An 18,814-nucleotide genomic window follows, 5' to 3' on the forward strand; every position below is an offset into this window, starting at 1 on the left:
TGAGGCCGCCCCCCCCCCCGCCCAGATTTTGACTGCCAAGTGGCCTCCACAGGGTTTAATCCAGCACTGCCCTGTGAATGGCCCAGTATACCTGAAGGAGAATCTCCACCCCAATTGTTCAGCTCTACCCCCACCCACTGAGGTCCAGCTCCAAGGGCCTTCTGGTGGTTCCCTCCCTGCAAGAAGCGAGGTTACAGGGAACCAGGCAGAGGGCCTTCTCAGTGATGGCACCTGCCCTGTGGCATGCCCTCCCATCAGATGTCAAAGAAATGAACATTTCTTTGATGTCTTCTGACGTTTAGAAGACATCTGAAGGCAAAGGCGTAGGAAGTGGCTGCGGTGGGTGCGGAATGCCACGGGTGTTTCATGAGCCCAATTTTTAAAAAACAAAAACCCTCATATTTTTGTCATTTTGTCACCCCCTCAGTGATGACACCCAGGGTGGCCTGCACCCCCCACCGCACCCCTTCCTCTGCCACTGACTCTTCTTGTATTCTAAGTAAGCTCTTTAAGAGTGGGGGCATATCCACACTGGTGCTTGTTTTTTTTGCAGTTGTACTCACACAGCACCTCAGCTTCCTGCAGTCCACATCAACAGTAGGCTGCAAACTAGTGAAATAATCATTAATAATAAATCCCCATCGTGAAAAACAGGTTTTAAGTGCTCACAATGTTAAGTAAATAAACCAGAAAATAACACTTGCAACTGTAAGTATCTTGTATTTCCTTCTTTTAATAATTTCAATTTGGGGGCTGATAAGAAATTTTATGCATTGGGCCACCTGGCCTTGCTACGCCACTGGGGACAGAGGGATCTTTTCCCATTTATGACGGTAGTGTCCCAAGGGTCACAATTTGGGGACACCATTTATTTATTATAGATTGGACGACCATATACAGTATAGAGAAATATGTAATATACTGAAATGTTCTGTCCTCATATCTCCACCGCTCTCTTCGTTAAACCTATGGAAAGGTGCATGTCAAACTATCGGTCAAGAGAACTTTTGACGGATGCTGGCTGCAGGCTGCATAGAAAGGGAAAACGTTACAGAATTTGCAAATATCGCTACAGTACCAAAATATGTGGACTATTGCAGGAAAAAAGCGACACATAAGTTGCAACTCTCCAAGGGTGTGGATAACGCGTTCTATGGCACATGGTGGGATTTTATTATTAATACTTTGAATACAGATTTCATTGTCTGCACCATTATGTGAAATTTGGCTATATCGAAGGACTTCTGTACTCTAAATGTTAAATTCAGTTGGAGCCGTGAGTCTTGTTCTGCTACTACAGTGGTACCTCGGGTTACAGACGCTTCAGGTTACAGACTCCGCTAACCCAGAAATTGTACCTCGGGTTAAGAACTTTGCTTCAGGATGAGAACAGAAATTGTGCTCCGGCAGCGCGGTGGCAGCAGGAGGCCCCATTAGCTAAAGTGGTGGTGCAGGTTAATAACAGTTTCAGGTTAAGAATGGACGTCTGGAATGAATTAAGTTCTTAACCCGAGGTACCACTGTATACATTTCTGTTTCCCAAGGAAAGGAGTTTTGCAACCCATTTTCTGAGAACCTTGTCAACACTTTCGTTTCTATTCTTCTGGGATACTTTTTGTTTCTGTTTCCCAGAGCTTCCTGGAGGGCAGCTTAGTCATGGGGAGGGACTGAAAATAAGGTAAAAGAAAATAAAGAAAAAAGGATCTAAAGCTGAGCTCTATGTAGCTGAGGAAGTGGAACCCTTTGGCAGTTTCTGATCACAAATATGCACCACCATTCGTTTGTTCATACATTATCTTTGTATTTCTAGGGTTTCCAAATCTTTAAATGTTAGCAGCAGCAGTAGCATTCAGCAGAGCTGCCTGATTATTCAGGAAGGCTCCTTTCCATAAAATGTTGTCCGGCAGCTACTGGTCTCAGAGATCACACTAAACCTCTTCTTGACTAGCTGCATGTGCATGTGCACAGGCATACGCACAAAAACACAATTACATTTAGGACACCCATAGTTCTGTATGTGTGGACACCCATAGCACACTTATTGGAATTGATTTCTGGATGATTGCTCATGCGAAGAGTTTCTGAGTTTTATCCAAGTTTAATGACTAAAGAAAGAGGGAAGGGAAGAATCTTGTGTGTGGTGTAGAAGCAAATGTGGCATTTCATAGAATCATAGAATTGTAGAGTTGTAAAGGACCTCCGAGCATAATCTAATCCAGGGTCCCCAAACTTAAATGTGTATAAAGACAATTATGAAAAAGTATAAAGGGTAAAGGGACCCCTGACCATTAGGTCCAGTTGTGACCGACTCTGGGGTTGCGGCGCTCATCTCGCTTTATTGGCTGAGGGAGCCGGCGTACAGCTTCCAGGTCATGTGGCCAGCATGACTAAGCTGCTTCTGGCGAACCAGAGCAGCTCACGGAAACGCCATTTACCTTCCCGCTGGAGCAGTACTTATTCATCTACTTGCACTTTGACGTGCTTTTAAACTGCTAGGTTGGCAGGAGATGGGACAGAGCAACGGGAGCTCACCCCCAACCTTCTGATCGGCAAGCCCTAGGCTCTGTGGTTTAACCCAGTGCCACCCGCATCCCTATATGAGTATGGTTAGAGATAAAAAGAAATTTAGAAAGATGGAGCAGAATTAACCTCTCCCTGCTAGGAATAATTGTGGCAATAAAAATGAATGTGCTGCCGAAAATGCTCTTTCTTTTTCAGACAGTCCCATTAATGGTTAAGGATAACTGCCTCAAAAGATGGCAAGATGATATTTCCAAATTTTGGGGGAGGGGGGGCAAAAGGCCTAGGATAAAACATAAGATAAAAGAAAGAGGAGGCTTCACCCTCCCAGACCTTAAATTATATTATGAGGCAGCGTGTTTGGTTTGGATTAGGGACTGGATAAAACTGGAAAAGGAAGAAGCATTAGTTTTGGAGGGACATGACAACAGATATGGATGGCATGCATATTTATGGTATGGGAAAAGGAAAGTGCATAAAGGATTTTATAACCATATAATTAGAAAATCATTAATGAGAGTGTGGGAAAGATACAAGGATCTAATAGAACAAAAAACACCTTGGTGGCTTTCACCAACAGAAGCTTCGTTACTCAAACCGCTTGGCAAAAAGCGGAAATGGCCTACATATAGAGATTTATTGGAAGAACAAGAAGGTAAATGGAAATTAAAAGTGTATGAAGAAATTAAATACAATTTTCAGAGTTAGCTGCATTACAGACAAAGGAGATGTTTAAGGAAGATAGAAAGAAATGATTTAGTTATACAATCTCTATATTTCAAAAGGAAGTGATAGAAGAGGATGTGAAACTACTGAAGAAAGCATATAGTATTTTGCTAGAATGGGAAACGAAAGAGGAAGAGGTCAAATTGGTTATGATCAAATGGGCACAAGATATAGGACAAAATATAAAATTTGAGGACTGGGGAAAACTGTGGAAAGTGGATTTCCATAGTTTACAGATTGTTCTCTTTTGAAGGAAAACTACATGAAAATGATGTACAGATGGTACATTACACCAGTAAAAATGAGAAAAATGTATAAAACCGGATCAAATAAATGTCGGAAATGTAAAGAACAAGAAGGTACTTTTTATCATATGTGGTGGGGATGTAGAGAAGTTAGAAATTTTGGGGAGATGATATATAATGAACTGGAAAAAAATGTTTAAAAGGACATTTGTAAAAACAAACAAACCTAGAAGCATTTTTATTAGGGATTTTAGGACAAGACCTGTCAAGGAAAACAAAGAACTTATTCATGTATGCTACAACAGCGGCAATAGTCTTGTTAGCACAGGGCTGGAAGAATGAGGAAGTCCCAACAAAAGAACAATGGCAAGAAAAAATGATGAGCTATGCTGAACTGTCAAAGTTAACATACAAACTATGAGAGAAGGACAATTGTGACTTTAAGTTTAAGGTAGAATGGGAACTTTTTACAAACTATTTAAAAAGACAACAAAAGGATTTGGACTCCTTGGCAGGTTTTGAATAAACATCCACAATTTATTAGTATAATATAGGATAGACAAGATAAGAAAATGTACAATTTTACAACATGCAGAGAATAACATGCGCAAACAAATCAGAGGGGGGAAGCTGAGGGAAGTCTAGGGAGGGTGGGGAAGGCATAAAAAAGGGGGGGATGTAATTGGTTACAATTATCGATAATGTATGTTGTTAGATTTCTTCAATAAAAACTTTATTAAAAAAATACTGAGGATGTATGTGTTTTTCTCATACAAACCTTGGGCACTGGAGTCCCTGTCAAGGGTTGCTCACATAAAGGGGCACAGAGAAGAAGACAGTCTCTTGGATATGAAGAGAGATGGCTTCTGTAACTCAGAGCAGGGGGGGGGGAGAACCTGTCAGGGACAGTTGTTGGACTCCAATTCCTCATCATCCCTCACCACTGACCATACTCCCTGGCACTTAACCTTCTCTTCTCCAGGCTAAACATACCCAGTTCCCTAAGCCGTTCCTCATAAGGCATCGTTTCCAGGCCTTTGACCATTTTGGTTGCCCTCTTCTGGACACGTTCCAGCTTGTCAGTATCCTTCTTGAACTGTGGTGCCCAGAACTGGACACAGTACTCCAGGTGAGGTCTGACCAGAGCGGAATACAGTGGTACTATTACTTCCCTTGATCTAGATGCTATACTCTTATTGATGCAGCAAAGAATTGCATTGGCTTTTTTAGCTGCTGCATTACACTGTTGACTCATGTCAAGTTTGTGGTCTACCAGGACTCCTAGATCTTTTTCACATGTACTGCTCTCAAGCCAGGTGTCTCCCATCCTGTATTTGTGCCTTTTTTTTCCCCAAGTGACTTTACATTTCTCCTTGTTAAAATTCATATTGTTTGCTTTGGCCCAGTTGTCTAATCTGTTAAGGTCATTCTGAAGTGTGTCATATCCACACCATTTTTTTTAGTGTTAATGACCATATCTGCCTGGGTCACACCTGGGGGAATGTTGGTTGCTCCAAAAAATGGGATGCTATCCCCAGGGCTACACATCTGGTGCACAAGCTGTAGGTATCAGGTAAGATTTTTCCTATTCATCCCGTAATTTCGTTTATTTTAGTTTCTCCTCCTCCTGTTGTTTACCTGCCATTCACCCTGAGGTCCCAGGGCAGGTTACAACAATTTTAAACACAGCATTAACAACAATTTAAAACAGCACAAAATCTCAAAACTTAGGGTGCCTCCTAAAAATATTTCTCAAGTCAAGTGTCAAGTCAAACGCCAAGGTGAAAGGTTCTACTGTTTCAGGTCTGAGTGTATGGCTGCTGCTGCTGCTGTATGTAACGTAAATGTAAACCACATTGAAAACTTTTGCTTAAAAATCCCTCAGGGGAAAAGAAGGGAAATAAGTAAGTAAGTAATGATAATACAGTAATTATACCGGTAAAAAATCCCGGATTCCGTGACCCATCTGCCCATGTTAGGGACTCTAGATAAGCGGCTCTTTTACGCAAGCGCCCTCTAGAGGCAAAGAGGGGTTTGCGTCCCATCGAATAGCTCCCGTCCCTTCGCTGCTTAACTGATGGATGAACTTTAAAGGCTCCTGCGGGGGTGTAGCTACCTCTTTTGCTCCCCCCCCGCGCCGTGACGTCCAGAGGCGGGTTTGCAGGGCTTGCCCGAGCATGTTGCTTTCGGTTTCCCCGCAGCCCGCTTTTAAAAGCCTGCCGCGCGCAACCCAAAGTCATCGCTGCTTTTGTTGGAGGAAGTCAGTGAGCTGTAAATTATCCGGTGAGTTTTACGGGGGGGGGGGGGGACGACGACCCCGGGAGAGGAAAATCGCATTGTTATGTTCTTTGGGGGTTTTTTAATTCTGGGAGGAGCGCGATTTGCCACCCGATTTTGTTTTGCTTTTCCCCCTCTGGAAGTGCGTCTCAATGATTTTCTGCATTTTCTCCCGAGTATGTCAGTGTGCATTGGGGGTTATAGCATGTAAATCGCTTTCCTGGGCCGAAGCCCGTCAGGTTCAGCCTTCTTGCTTTCCGGTGGCGGCCAGCCTGACGTCTCTGGGTGCGGACGCTCACAAAGTAGAGCCTGATACGTAGTGAAGACCTTCTCTTATTCTTTGTACCCGCTACTTACGTAGCACAGCATTCAAAGGTATACTGCCCCAGACCATGGGGGCTCCATTTGGCTCGCATAGCTGTTGATCCTGAAACCCCTGCCAGCCAACTTAATTGTAGTTTTAGACTTTGAATTTCATGAAACCGTATACTTGTTATCGATGTATGTTGCTATTGTCTTGAAAGGTCACTTACGGTAGAAACAGTTTAAACCAAAAGATAAATAGATTGGATAGTTATCTAACATAAAGCCATACTCTGAGTAGACCCATTGACATGATTAGTGCTGGCCCATTAATTTCAATGGATCTTCTCAAAGCAAACTTTGTATACAACCCAGTAAGTTTTGCTAACAGGAGAGGAAAATACACATTCCCCCACAATGCAGGCTTAGCAGTTTGTTGTGTCTCTAGGCTCTCCTTTTGTATTCTTCTGCTTATTTCTTTTAAGCACCAGCCACTTGTCTTCTGGAACATGCTGCACTCCCTTCCTCACTGAGTTGCCCTTTTGAGTTAATTCTCTAGTTCTTTGACGTTGTGTGTGCATGTGACAAGAAGAGCATTCTACATGTTTCCATGCTACATTCACACATTATGCTTCCTGCTGTTTCATTCATGCATGCCTTTCGAACTAAGATTGAATGGCGCTTTTTTCCATTGCCAGATGAGAATGACACTTTTCAGAAAGCTTTTCACTGTGACTCCAGAAATCCTTTATGGGCAGTGGATTTGGCCCCTTTTGGATCTGATGTGAAATTATAGGTTGCTGAGAGAGAGAGAAGACCAGGGCTCCTGTCCATCGCTTTGGGAATGGGCATAGCAGGGGGGAGCAGGGGGCAGTGCCCCCCTAGATACACAAAAGTAATTTTAAATCATTGAAAATACTCAATTAACTGAGGTTCTGCACCCCCCCCCCAAACCTGTCCCTTTTTGGGGGGATTTTTTTCCCATGATTTCCCTCAAACAACTCAACAACTCTTTAGTTGAGAGGGAGGGTTAAATGATGGGATGTCTTGCTGGAACACTGAAATCTTGGATTATTTGGAAAGATCTTGAGAGGAGCAGTGGGAGGAGCATATGAGGCTTTGAGTGAGATCCAGGATTCCTGTCTTTTTACTATGAAACATGGGGAAGTGACTGGAACATCTCACACTATTCATTATTACAGCTCCAGCGGAAGTGCAGGGTGGGGTATATAATATAATATGTTTTTCTTGCATGCAACACTGCAACTTAGATCAATATTATTTCCACTTTATGGATGGAAAACTGAGGCCACATCGGTTTAGTCCCCACTGTTCACGTGCCTGTAGACTGAGTTGCAAAATGCATCCTGTATCTTTAGGAGTTTCAGAGAAGGGAGAATTCCATCAGATGCAACTTCTTCCTTCTCTGTGGTGGTTGAGAGGGAGAGAGAGAGATTGGGGAGTGGGGGATGTACTCTTCCTAGTACAGTACTGTAGTGTGTGGGCTGTGATTACTACACTCTGCATGAGTTTATCTCGGGGGTCAGCAACCTTTTTCAGCCGCGGGCTGAATCCCTCAGACCATGTGGTGGGCCAGACTATATTTTGAAAAGAAGAAAAAAAAGAACGAATTCCTATGCCCCACAAATAACCCAGAGATGCATTTTAAATAAAAGCACACATTCTACTCATGTAAAAACATGCTGATTCCCGGACCATCCACGGGCCGGATTTAGAAGGCGATTGGGCCTTAGGTTGCCTAGGACCTAGGTAAAGGGACTCCTCACCATTAGGTCCAGTGGACAACTCTGGGGTTGCGGCATTCATCTCGTGTTATTGGCTGAGGGAGCCGGCGTACAGCTTCCGGGTCATGTGGCCAGCATGACAAAGCCGCTTCTGGCAAACCACAGCAGTGCATGGAAACGCTGTTTACCTTCCCACCTATTTATCTACTTGTACTTTGACAGGCTTTCGAACTGCTAGGTTGGCAGGAGCAGGGACCTTCTGATCGGCAAGCCCTAGGCTCATTGGATTAATCCACAGCACCACAGCACCTAACCCTGGTTTATCTGGTCCTTTCCTTCCTCATCTGCAGGGCAGATGGCTGCCTTTATTGTGAAACAGCATGAGTGGCAATCCATGGGGTTGGGGAAGTGCTTTTTAATTTTGCCTTTTCTTTCTATATACGGTATCACAGGCCAAGGTGGGAGAGGCATGCGTACAACCCAGACCGTGAACTTGAGCAGATGACTGTCATTTGGACTTGTTACTGCCTTTCCTACACAATCTATACTTTGGGTTACTAATCTTTGTGGGGTGGGATGTGCATTGTCCCATGGCCAACCCTGCAGAGGCTACATGCCAAACTGAGTATAGCCTGGGAAATAAAAGTAGGTATGAACCAATTTTATTTTATTTTTAAGGACACAATTTGGAGGCAGGGGGCACAAATTATAGCTGGGATTATAGCTGGGAACTTGCAGTTGAAAATTATAAAATTGACACATTGGGGGTTCATAAATATTTTGGCATAGCACTGAGCTACCTATGGAGGAATCGGCTAAAATAATAATTAAATTTTGTAAAATTGTATTGTCATCATGGCATTTAAGCAGGAGATCCTTAGCAACAGTAAAATGAATTAAGATGGCAGAGGGCCTCTTGTTGGGCCACAACAAACTTCCCCCAGTCTAAACTCTAGTAATTTGTGAGCTTATCCTGCCTAACGTTTGTTACAGTGGAACTGCCGGGGGGCTGGGCAGAAGCCTCCATTCTCCACTTGGGTCCTTTTCATTCTCTGGCCCTTAAGGATCTTTCTTCATGTTATGCTGTTGCACTCAAGGCAGCAAAATGGCTGGGAGAGTTGTTTTGCGGTGGGAGTACAAAATGCAATTTGTGCTCAATTCGTGGTATATCTAGGTTGTTGCTGTTTTATTTTTTTATTTATGATTTATTGCATTGTACTTTTGTGTTTAGGCTGTAATTTCTCCTGTATCAGTCTATTCACTGCTGGTGGGGGGGACGGGGACTGGTGAATTGTGCATGGAAGTGTTATGCATGCAAGCCTGGGTGGAGCTGTTACCCCTGGTGAAGAGATGAGCGACTTCTGAAGTTTGGCAGTGGCTTTTCTCTCCTGCAGCTGAGACTGCTGTGGGATGAGTGTGAGCTGAAGCTGTGTCTCCGCACATGTAGGGGAGAACTGCGCTCATGTTATTGCTTTTCATTATGGCCCAGTGCTGTGGATTTAATCCCTGCTTGTGTATGTAAAGATTCTAATGTTCTTTTCCTCTGTGCCCGCCAGCCATGGCAGTTCTGCAGGACTTCCAGACATTTGTCTTCCTCGATCTTGAAACCACCGGCTTGCCGCGTGACCAGCCTCGCTTGGCTGAGCTCTGCCTCTTTGCTGTGCACCGCCGTTCGCTCCAGCGCTCTCCACTGCTGGGCACCCCCCAGCTACCCCGCATCATAGACAAGCTCACTCTCTGTGTTGATCCCCAAAAGCCCTTCACCCTTGAAGCAGAGAGGATTACTGGACTGAGCAACCGAAACCTGGAGGAGAATTGCAAAGCAGATTTCAACAACGGTGTGGTGGAGATCCTAAAAGGGTTTCTGCGGCGGCAAATGGGCCCCGTCTGCTTGGTGGCCCACAATGGCCTTGGCTTTGACTTCCCTCTGCTTCGTGCAGAACTGTGGCGAGTGGACACTGACCTGCCCCTGAGCACCGGCTGCCTGGACACACTGCCAGCCTTGAAGGAGCTGGAAAGATCTCCTGGCATGAGCTACCAGCTTGGGGCACTGTTCCGACATTTCTATGGACGTGAGCCCATTGGGGCCCACTCAGCTGAAGGTGACGTGCTCACTCTTCTGCTAGTGTTCCTTGCCAAAGCCCCTGAGCTAATGACATGGGCAGCTCATAATGCTCATAGCTGGGGAAAGATTCAGCCTATGTACTCCCTCAGCCTAAGCAGAAGCAGGAACTAATACCGTGTTTCTCCAAAAATAAGACACAGTCTTATATTTATTTTTCCTCAAAAAAACAAAACAAAAAACACTATGGCTTATTTTCAGGGGGTGTCTCATTTTTTTCCTTCCTCTTCCTCCCACGGCCAGCATTGCTGCTGCGCCTATCACTATGTCTTATTTTTGGGGTATGTCTTATATTCCTTGAATGCTTAAAAATCCTGCTACGGCTTATTTTATGGCTACATCTTATTTTCTCATGCCTGATGGGCGCAGTTTTTAAAAGGTGAAACCAGTGTTGCCTAAAAAATGAGTTTTAGCTACATTTTAGTAGGTTATTGAAATTACTTTTGTAACTGCTTTGAAATAGCTTAGGGGTTTAGAGAAGCCGTCCTGGTTTCTGATTTGATCCTGGAATGTCCTGTTTTTTCTTAGGATGTCCCTGTTTTCATTGGAGAAATGTTGGAGGGTATGGCAAAGGAGTGTTGTACGGATAAAAGGTACTAAATAGATATTTGGTGGTATAATTTAGCAACGATGCTTCCCTGATTCAGATAGGATTACCCAGGACATGTTCTCCCCACTCCAGACATGTTCTACTGCAGGGGTGGCTAACCGGACTCCATCACTTCCATCCAGCATGGCCAACAGGGATGATAGAAATTTGTGGTCCAGCAACATCAGGGTGGAGTGAGGGACACAGGTTTCCTGTTCCTGGTCTAAAGGTACTTTGATGCAGCCACGTTGCTAACATTAGGCATGCTTGGGGCCTGATCAGTGCCTGGGTGGGCTACTGCTTGGAAGCCCCATGTATGATGCTCTGAACTCTGAGGCTGTAGTCCCATACACACAGTTCTATGGGGTTTTCTGAGCAGACATGCCTCAGATTGCACTGCCAAGGAAACAAAGGATATGAATGTGATAAAATGAATTTACAAGAATAATTTATCCAAACTTTTTTGTAGGGGAATTCACTTTTATTTTTTGGGGGGGGGAGGGATAAGGCACAACCTTCTCCCATATGTCTACAGTGGTACCTCCGGTTATGAACTTAATCAGTTCCAGAGGTCCAGTCGTAACTGGAAACTGTTCTTGACCTGAGGTGCGCTTTTGCTAATGGCGCCTCCCGCTGCTGCAGTGCTGCCGGCACCACGACTTCCCAGGGCAAAGTTCGCAACCGGGAGAATCTACTTCCAGGTTAGCAGAGCTCGTAACCCAAAGCATTTGTAAGGAGGATGTTACGTAACCCGAGGTTCCACTGTATTTACTGAAGTAAAAAGTCTATTCACTAATTTTGGTGAAAGGGTGATGGGGAGAATTATTTTTGAAATATGCATGTATGGCTATCTTTCTACTGCTCTACATTATAAACAATTGTGAGGTTTTTGCATTGTCCCTTCTTACCTACAGAAAGACAACATATGCCAAGGATTTTTATTCTTCCTGAGGTTATATGGAAGTAGGATATAATTTAGGTGTCCCATCATTTATAATTGTATACAGCAGCTATTTAAGTATTAAGAGTAATTAAAACATTCAGAACATACCAAGTTACATATGAATTCCCATAATGAACGCATGTCTCCATGACAGTAATCATACTTAGCATTTTAGAGTGTTAATTTCCCAAATGCATTGTTAATCACTGTCCTCTGTAAAGTTGGTCTCTATTATTATCAATGCACACAAATGAAATTTAAGGAACTGGTGTCAAATCTGAATGAGAAGTCCTACAAAATAAATTTATGAGGCAGATATCGGGGCTTCCTCCTTGGACTCTGTTGGTTCATCCTACAGCTGAGTTGGGTCTCCCCTCAATAGCGGCCAGAATTGATCTGCTACTGGCATAGATTCGGCGCCTTTGAGGACCATATTCTCACCAAGCTCAGCTGGTTGGAGCAAGACAAGCATAGGGCTTGAAATCTCCTTAGTTCACGTGAACTTGGAAATTGGATATTTGAGCATGACGTCAAGCAAGCCAGAGCATCCACAATCACTGCCTGTTATTTGGGACCCTCAAATTAAGGACAACCATTCAAGGCCTCACTACCTTGAGATGCTGACTTTCCCACAATTGCACAGGGCCTTTGTTGAGCTTCGGTTTCAGCAGATGCCCTCAGCATCCTTGGAGGCGAGATACCTTGGAATGCCTCAGATGGCATGGAAATGCATTGATGGATGTAATCAAGTTGAGGATGTCTTGCACCATTTGTTGATTTATCTATTTTTATTGGTTCTCAGATTGATACCCCCCAGAAGTGATAGTTAAACTCTCTACAAATTACATATCTGTAGCCAAATTTGCTTGTTATATTAATGCATTGCAATTTTAAATTTTGTGTTCTAAGCTTCTATGCTGTAGACTTTTACAGACTTATGTTGTGTGATTTTAGAGGAATGCCTTGCTTTTGCCCTCTGTGTGTGAAGGCTTTGACTATATACCCGTGTTTCTCCGAAAATAAGACATCGTCTTATATTTATTTTTCCTCAAAAACCCCCACTATGGCTTATTTTCAGGGGATGTCTTAATTTTTTTCCCCTCCTTCTCCTGCCATGGCCGGCATTGCCGCTGCGCCTATTACTATGTCTTATTTATGGGGTATGGCTTATATTCCTTGAATGCTTAAAAATCCTGCTATGGCTACGTCTTACTTTCGGAGAAACAGGGTACAATTAATTTAACTGAATGAATGAATGGATGCATAAAAAAAATTATCAATGAATTGCAGAATATGGGTGGGGCAGACTGAAAGGGGCTTACCACTGGCGATTGCAACCCTATACCCACTTACCTGGGAGTAAGTCAGTTGAACTCAATGAACTTAGTTTTGCATAGACACCAATAGATTGTGCTGAGGTAAGTTTTGAACTGGGGACTTCTTAGTTCACAGCTCAGTCTATTAGCTGCTATGCTCTCATAATAACCACCAGGTGCCTTCCATGTTCAGTTGCTGGTTGTCAGGACTGTATTTGCAAATGGCTATCTTCCTGCCTAAGTGCAGAACCTTATATTTGTCTCTATTGAATCATGCTTTGATTGGCCTGATCTGCTGGATTAACAAAGACTTTTCAAGAAGTCATTTGTGCTGCTCACCATTGCAACATCTTATGGGCAGTGAATTACATAAATAATTGTGGGTTCCTCCTAGGATATACTTCCTGTTTATCCTGCAAGCCTGTTGCCTGTATATTTCATTAGTGGCCTGATTTCTTGTGTGTGCCTCTCATTTATTCTGTTGCAATGCCTAATAAAAGCTCTTTTTAAAATTGCTGTTAGTCTTCTGCTTTGTTTTGTAGTGTCAAATGCCAAGGCCAGAGGTGTAAGGTACAACATTTAGTCAGTTAATCAGGTAGATTAAAATAGTGCCTGATTGAGCAGATTTTTTAAAAAACTGTTTTTTATTGCAGGTACTTACAAAATCTATCAGTCACAGATGGCATTTTACTATTTCTCATGCATTAGGGCAGTCTTTGATAACCATTAGCCCCAACCAGCATAGCCAATAAGGAGGCATGATGGGAGATGTAGTCCCAAAAAATGTACCTAGAGGCCCATTTGTTGTCCACCCTAAATTAGTGCACTGACCGTGCTTTTTCAGCTCTGAATTTCCAGATTAAAATGGGGGGAGTATGTGTCTGGTACCTCACATTCTGACTCAACCATTTTTAATGGGGGAGGGAGAGGTTTTTGAGTCCTTGGGGCGGGGGAGGCATACCGTATAATGCAGTCACATTTTCAGCCCGATTTCCTTCGCCCAACAAGCTTCATGTTTAAATACCTGAAATTCTCACACTTGTGATACCAAGGCAAAATTACCAAGAGTGTCAGTGTATAGCAGGCCTAGAGTGTTGGAATAGGCCTGGTGAGCCCTGGGTTCAAATCCCCAATCAATCACAAAGCTCCTTCTGTGATCCCTCAGTCATAGCCCCAGCCCAGCATATGTCAGAGGCCCGTGAAGACCAAAGGGGAAAAAGAGAAGCATTTGCACCATCCCTGACTCCTTGGCAGAAGTGCTGGAGTCTTCTTTCTTACGTCTGTACTTTACTGTTTTGTTTCTTGTGAACTCAGGGTGGAAGAGTGATGTTTCACCTTGTACGTTCAGAAAGCCTTTCCACAGCACCAGCTCTACTGTTAGGCAAAGTGAGGTGTGCAATTCTCCATCTCCAGTCCCTAAATAAACTTGACTGGCACTGGATACTATGTGTCCGGAGGGACATTTGTTGCTCTGCATCAGGCAGCAATATACCTCGGCCAGCCCTGTACATGTACCTCAATGCTGAAGAACCTTGCACATCAGCCAAAGGATCAGAGTGTCTTTTGCACAACTGTTCCTGTTCCAGGCACCCCTGGATGCATATTTTGTCTCTGCAGCGTGCTGGCCCTGCCCCAATGGATATCAGTGTCGCCCCTGACCCCTTGAATGGCCTCCAACCATCTTCTGGTTTGTTTATTGCAAGTGAAGACAAGAAGGAATAGTCAACTATAATTTAGGGGTGCTTCTTGGCATTTCTGTTCGTATCACTGAAAACCCCCAATAAGCTGCTGAGAAACTCAAGGGTTCAGGGTTCCCTGCAATACTTTTTACAAACACCTAAGCAAGAAGAACAAAATGAGCTCAGAGTTCCAGATTGTAAACTTAATGCTGTTTAAAAGTGGCTAAATTTTCTGGGAAGACAGCCAATGGCATTACAGTGGTATCTCGGTTTATGAACACAATTGGTTCCGGAAGTCTGTTCATAAACTGAAGCGTTCATAAACTGAAGCGAACTTTCCCATTGAAAGTAATGGAAAGTGGATTAATCTGTTCCAGACGGTCCGCGGAGTACTTAAACTGAAGCGTTCATAAACTGAAGCGAACTTTCCCATTGAAAGTAATGGAAAGTGGATTAATCCGTTCCAGACGGGTCCGCAGAGTACTCAACCTGAAGCGTACATAACCCGAAGCATGGGTGTAATTGGTTCCGGAAGTCTGTTTATAAACTGAAGTGTTCATAAACTGAAGCGAACTTTCCCATTGAAAGTAATGGAAAGTGAATTAATCCATTCCAGATGGGTCTGCGGTGTTCGTAAACCGAAAATTCATAAACCGAGGTGTTCATAAACCGAGGTTCCACTGTATTGTTCATGCCTTACAGCAAAGCCTCCTCACAGCCCTTAGCAAACAGGGCTTAATGGGCAAATCAGTCAGTCAGGAATGGGTATTTTTTTCATCTTTCAATCGGGCACAATACAATATGGGATTTTCCTGCACGTGACTATTTGAAACACATGGGTGTTGCTCAGAAGCACTGCTGAGAGGAGACATTAAGAAACCCTGGGAACAGTTTCGACAAAATCACTTATGTAAAGCATGACTTCAGCAAAGGCCTGCAAAGGGTGTTCCTTCTGTTTTTCAGCAGCCCCTACCTGACACCTTACAGAAGTAGGCAAGCTTATATTTACATAAATGGGGATAAATCCTTGTGGTCTATCTTCACAGTAACCTTGTCAAGGTAAAGACTGTAGTGTCATACCTCTCAATTATCCTGCTTTAAACAGGACATCCTAGCATTACAGAAACCACCCCGGCTTCTGACTGGATCCTGGGGGGACATGGCTAGCGCAGGGGAAGGTTGTGGCAATAGAGGCCACCAACCAAAGTTTTACCACCCACATGACCAAAAAAAAGCACTAACCTGCTTCCAACACCAGAGGTGACTACAGATGCATACTGAGTTATTTTTACTTAGAAAATGTTCTGCATCAGGTGGGGGGCGGGGATATTAAATGTAAAAAAAGGAGGCGGAAATTAAATGTTTAAAAAAGTTCGGACTGCAATTTCATTGCTGATAGTATCGTGTGGATGCTGTGAGCAGCACCAGTTCAACTATAAACACCCTTCTGAAAGCTACGATGGGCAGATACTTTTCTAAACTGCTGAGTAGCAGGGCTCATCCAGACTTGCCCTTGTCCCCCATCTTCCTCCCCCACCACCCGAGGAAATCTGATCTTTACTGCTGAATGGGAGCAAGTGTCAACTGGGTTTGCTCCAGATTGATGTTTTCTCCGATTTAGCTCTAAAGAGCAGGTTTCCCAGAGTGGTGGGGCAATGGGAAAACCACTGAGCTCCGTGCTTTGCATTTGCAGGCATGAGATAAGCAGAAGTGTGGACAAGTCCTCACACTGACCTGAAGTGACTGGGTGAATCAGAGACCAGAGGGATGCTATGAAAGAGGCCTTGGCTTTCTCCAAGAGGTCTGGCAATTTCATCCCACTAGGAGGGTTTTGGGAGACAGGGCTCCCAAATAACAAATGCAAATGCATAATTTGCTAATGCATCCATTACCTGAGCAGGTGTACAAACTTGGATAAGGGCATGAGGGGACAGGTCTGCAGGACATAGGTGGTTACATCCATTTTAGTTCATTCCTACATTTGAGTTTAGGAGACAGATATAAAACACGATAAGAACAACTCAAAATAAGGACACTTCAAATACTTATTTTTTAATACATTTTCTTTCCCTTTTTATTTGGTTTTTATCCATTTTTTCTCTATACCTTTTGGGTGAGGGGGCAGATTTGGGGAATTAATGCATATTTTTCCTGTCATTTTGCTGCTGTTGTTGTTGGTATTTTTTGTCATTTAAAGATGGAAGAAAAAATCACGATATCGACCGGGGCAAAGAGCCGGACAAACTGAAACGCACAATTACGGCACGATCAGATACACAGACACTGAGTAATATATAGTCAGAGTGCCTCTGGGAATGTTGGGAGAGAGAGAGATGGGAAGGGGAATGCTTTGGCTGCTATGGAAAACAGGTTGGTTTGGAGGCCGCAGGCTGCAGATTAAGAGCACAGGAGCAGGAATTTTGGGATAGACCAGGAAAAGAAATAGGTCCATAGGAAGAGAACCGTAAAGATGAGAAAAAAGAAAGAGGTGAAAAAGATGGGGAGAAGGATAAATCAGACAATGAAATGAACTGGAGACTGGGGGAAGGAGGGAAGGGGTGGGGTGAGATTCATATTAACCTGATCCTAAACAAATTTACTTAGAAGTAAACCCAGGTGGAACCAACTTCCAGCTAACTGCTAAAGGTTACGACCTGAAACCACAACCACAAGATTACACCCTACAATTCTATGTGAATTAATCAATAATAACTACAACACTTCTTCACAATTGTCATGGTGCAGCAAAATCCCCATATTAACCGTAGGCCTCCTTTCTGTGTATGAAGGGCAGTATACTAAATAATAATAATAATAATAATAATAATAATAATAATAATAATAATAAATAAATAAATATATAAATAAATAAATCGTGAGTATGTGGAACCACCAACGGGCTCAGTACCCTGTGGAAATTGTGCAGAGGCACAGGCTGCCTGGGTTCCCCATTGGACCTAGACATTTCTGAGCCACAAGAGTTGCTCAGAAGTAACATGGCAGCTCTACATACAGGTTCTGTGTGGAGGTGTCAGTTCACACAATCTGTACGCCCTGTGCAATTCCTGTTGGGCTGTTTGCCTGACAGAAACCCCACACGCTTCTCCCAACGGCCTCAGAACCAAAGTCATGGGGACACGCTTGAATCACCCTGACTGTGAGTACGATGAATTGAGAAAAGGGATCCAGGTGGCTCCACTTTCAAGTATCTTGAGTATGCAATCTTGGAAGGAGAAGGAAAGAGAGGGGGAAAGGAAAAAGGATGTATAACAGAGTCTCCCCCTTGGTCCTCCCCCCACCCTGAGCTGTGGGCCCCAAGCTGCACTGGTGATCATGGCATACATGCTGGTATTGGGGGAAATAATGTAGCCCCCAGAAATACAACTCAGTGGGAATGATACCCCCACCCCACATTTTGCCTTTTGTCTCCCCTCCAGAATAAACCCTTCTGCAGATATTACGTAGGCACACACACAACCTCCAAACCGTAACAAACACCGCAGTGTCCCCCGTTAGGATCCTCCTCCTTTTAACACCCCGCATCCCCAATACAGACCAACAGGGAGGAGAAGCAGGAGACAATATCCCCCAATATTTCAGTTGCCCTCTATCCTGACCCTTAAACTTTTGGGAGGACGGGCTGGGAATGGAGAAGTGAGTGTTAAAAACCTGAATGAAAGCGCTGAGTATAATATTGAACCCCAAACCCCTTAATAAACCCCAAATCTGCCTGGCATTCAGACACTGAAGATGGCAACTGAATTGCCCTCCAATCTCAAACCCCTCCCCCATGACCAGCTGGTGTTCCTGGGGGGCATGCGGAGGGGAGATGGAGGAGCATTTGCCACACGTTGGGGGCGAAGTGTCAAGAGAGTGGTGAGTGAGAGTCATGCCATGCTTTCCACAACATTGGGTGGGTGGGGGTTCAAAGGGAATGGCAGCGGGGGGAGGTTAGAGAGGAGACTGGAGAGCTGGGAAGTTTGGGGGTCTGGAGCCGAGATGGCAGGGGTGAAAAGGGAGCCATGTAAAGTCACGGAGGGAGCTGTCCCAGGGATGGGGAATGAGATCGGGCAGAGTGTGCGCGCATGAGGCAATGGGAGAGGGGGCGCTCTATCTCTAGTTGTAGTTTCTCATATATATATAATATATATATATAAACAGCACAAACATCTACATTCATTTGGGAGGGGGAGGGATGACACCCCACCAGCCCCCTCCCAGTGCAAGCACCCGCAGGCCCCCCCTTTCCCCTGCACAAGGGGACGTGGGGGGCAGGGACAGGATGGTAGCTTCCTCCACACAACGCCTCCTACTGGGGGTAGGGACCTGTGGGGAGAGAGAGAGAGAAA

At 44.2% G+C, this 18,814-nt stretch overlaps 2 protein-coding genes across 2 annotated transcripts in view; one reads left to right on the plus strand and one right to left on the minus strand.

Annotated features, from left to right (window-relative positions):
* Nucleotides 1–5,452: 5,452 nt before the first annotated feature.
* On the plus strand, nucleotides 5,453–13,307 carry LOC118097837 (three prime repair exonuclease 2). The gene is made up of 2 exons (XM_035141097.2): nucleotides 5,453–5,774; nucleotides 9,373–13,307. Exons 1-2 carry the CDS (start codon nucleotides 5,573–5,575, stop codon nucleotides 10,050–10,052), a joined length of 882 nt encoding a protein of 293 aa, XP_034996988.2. The 5' UTR covers nucleotides 5,453–5,572; the 3' UTR covers nucleotides 10,053–13,307.
* A 105-nt stretch (nucleotides 13,308–13,412) lies between these two features.
* The window catches only part of SYP (synaptophysin), a 34,673-nt gene continuing 29,271 nt past the window's right edge, over nucleotides 13,413–18,814 (minus strand). The window contains exon 7 of the mRNA XM_035141189.2: nucleotides 13,413–18,791. The gene's annotated coding sequence lies outside the window, so the exon portion shown is untranslated. The remainder of the gene's footprint in view (nucleotides 18,792–18,814) is intronic.

Source organism: Zootoca vivipara, chromosome 16 (genome assembly GCF_963506605.1).
Source record: "Zootoca vivipara chromosome 16, rZooViv1.1, whole genome shotgun sequence".
Taxonomy (NCBI): domain Eukaryota; kingdom Metazoa; phylum Chordata; class Lepidosauria; order Squamata; family Lacertidae; genus Zootoca; species Zootoca vivipara.

Excerpts from the sequence above, each read along its gene's own strand:
- LOC118097837 (XM_035141097.2), top strand. The coding sequence starts at position 5,573 with ATGAACTTTAAAGGCTCCTGCGGGGGTGTAGCTACCTCTTTTGCTCCC. Across the intron at positions 5,775-9,372 it reads AGTGAGCTGTAAATTATCCG|CCATGGCAGTTCTGCAGGAC; the intron begins GTGAGTTTTACG and ends TGTGCCCGCCAG.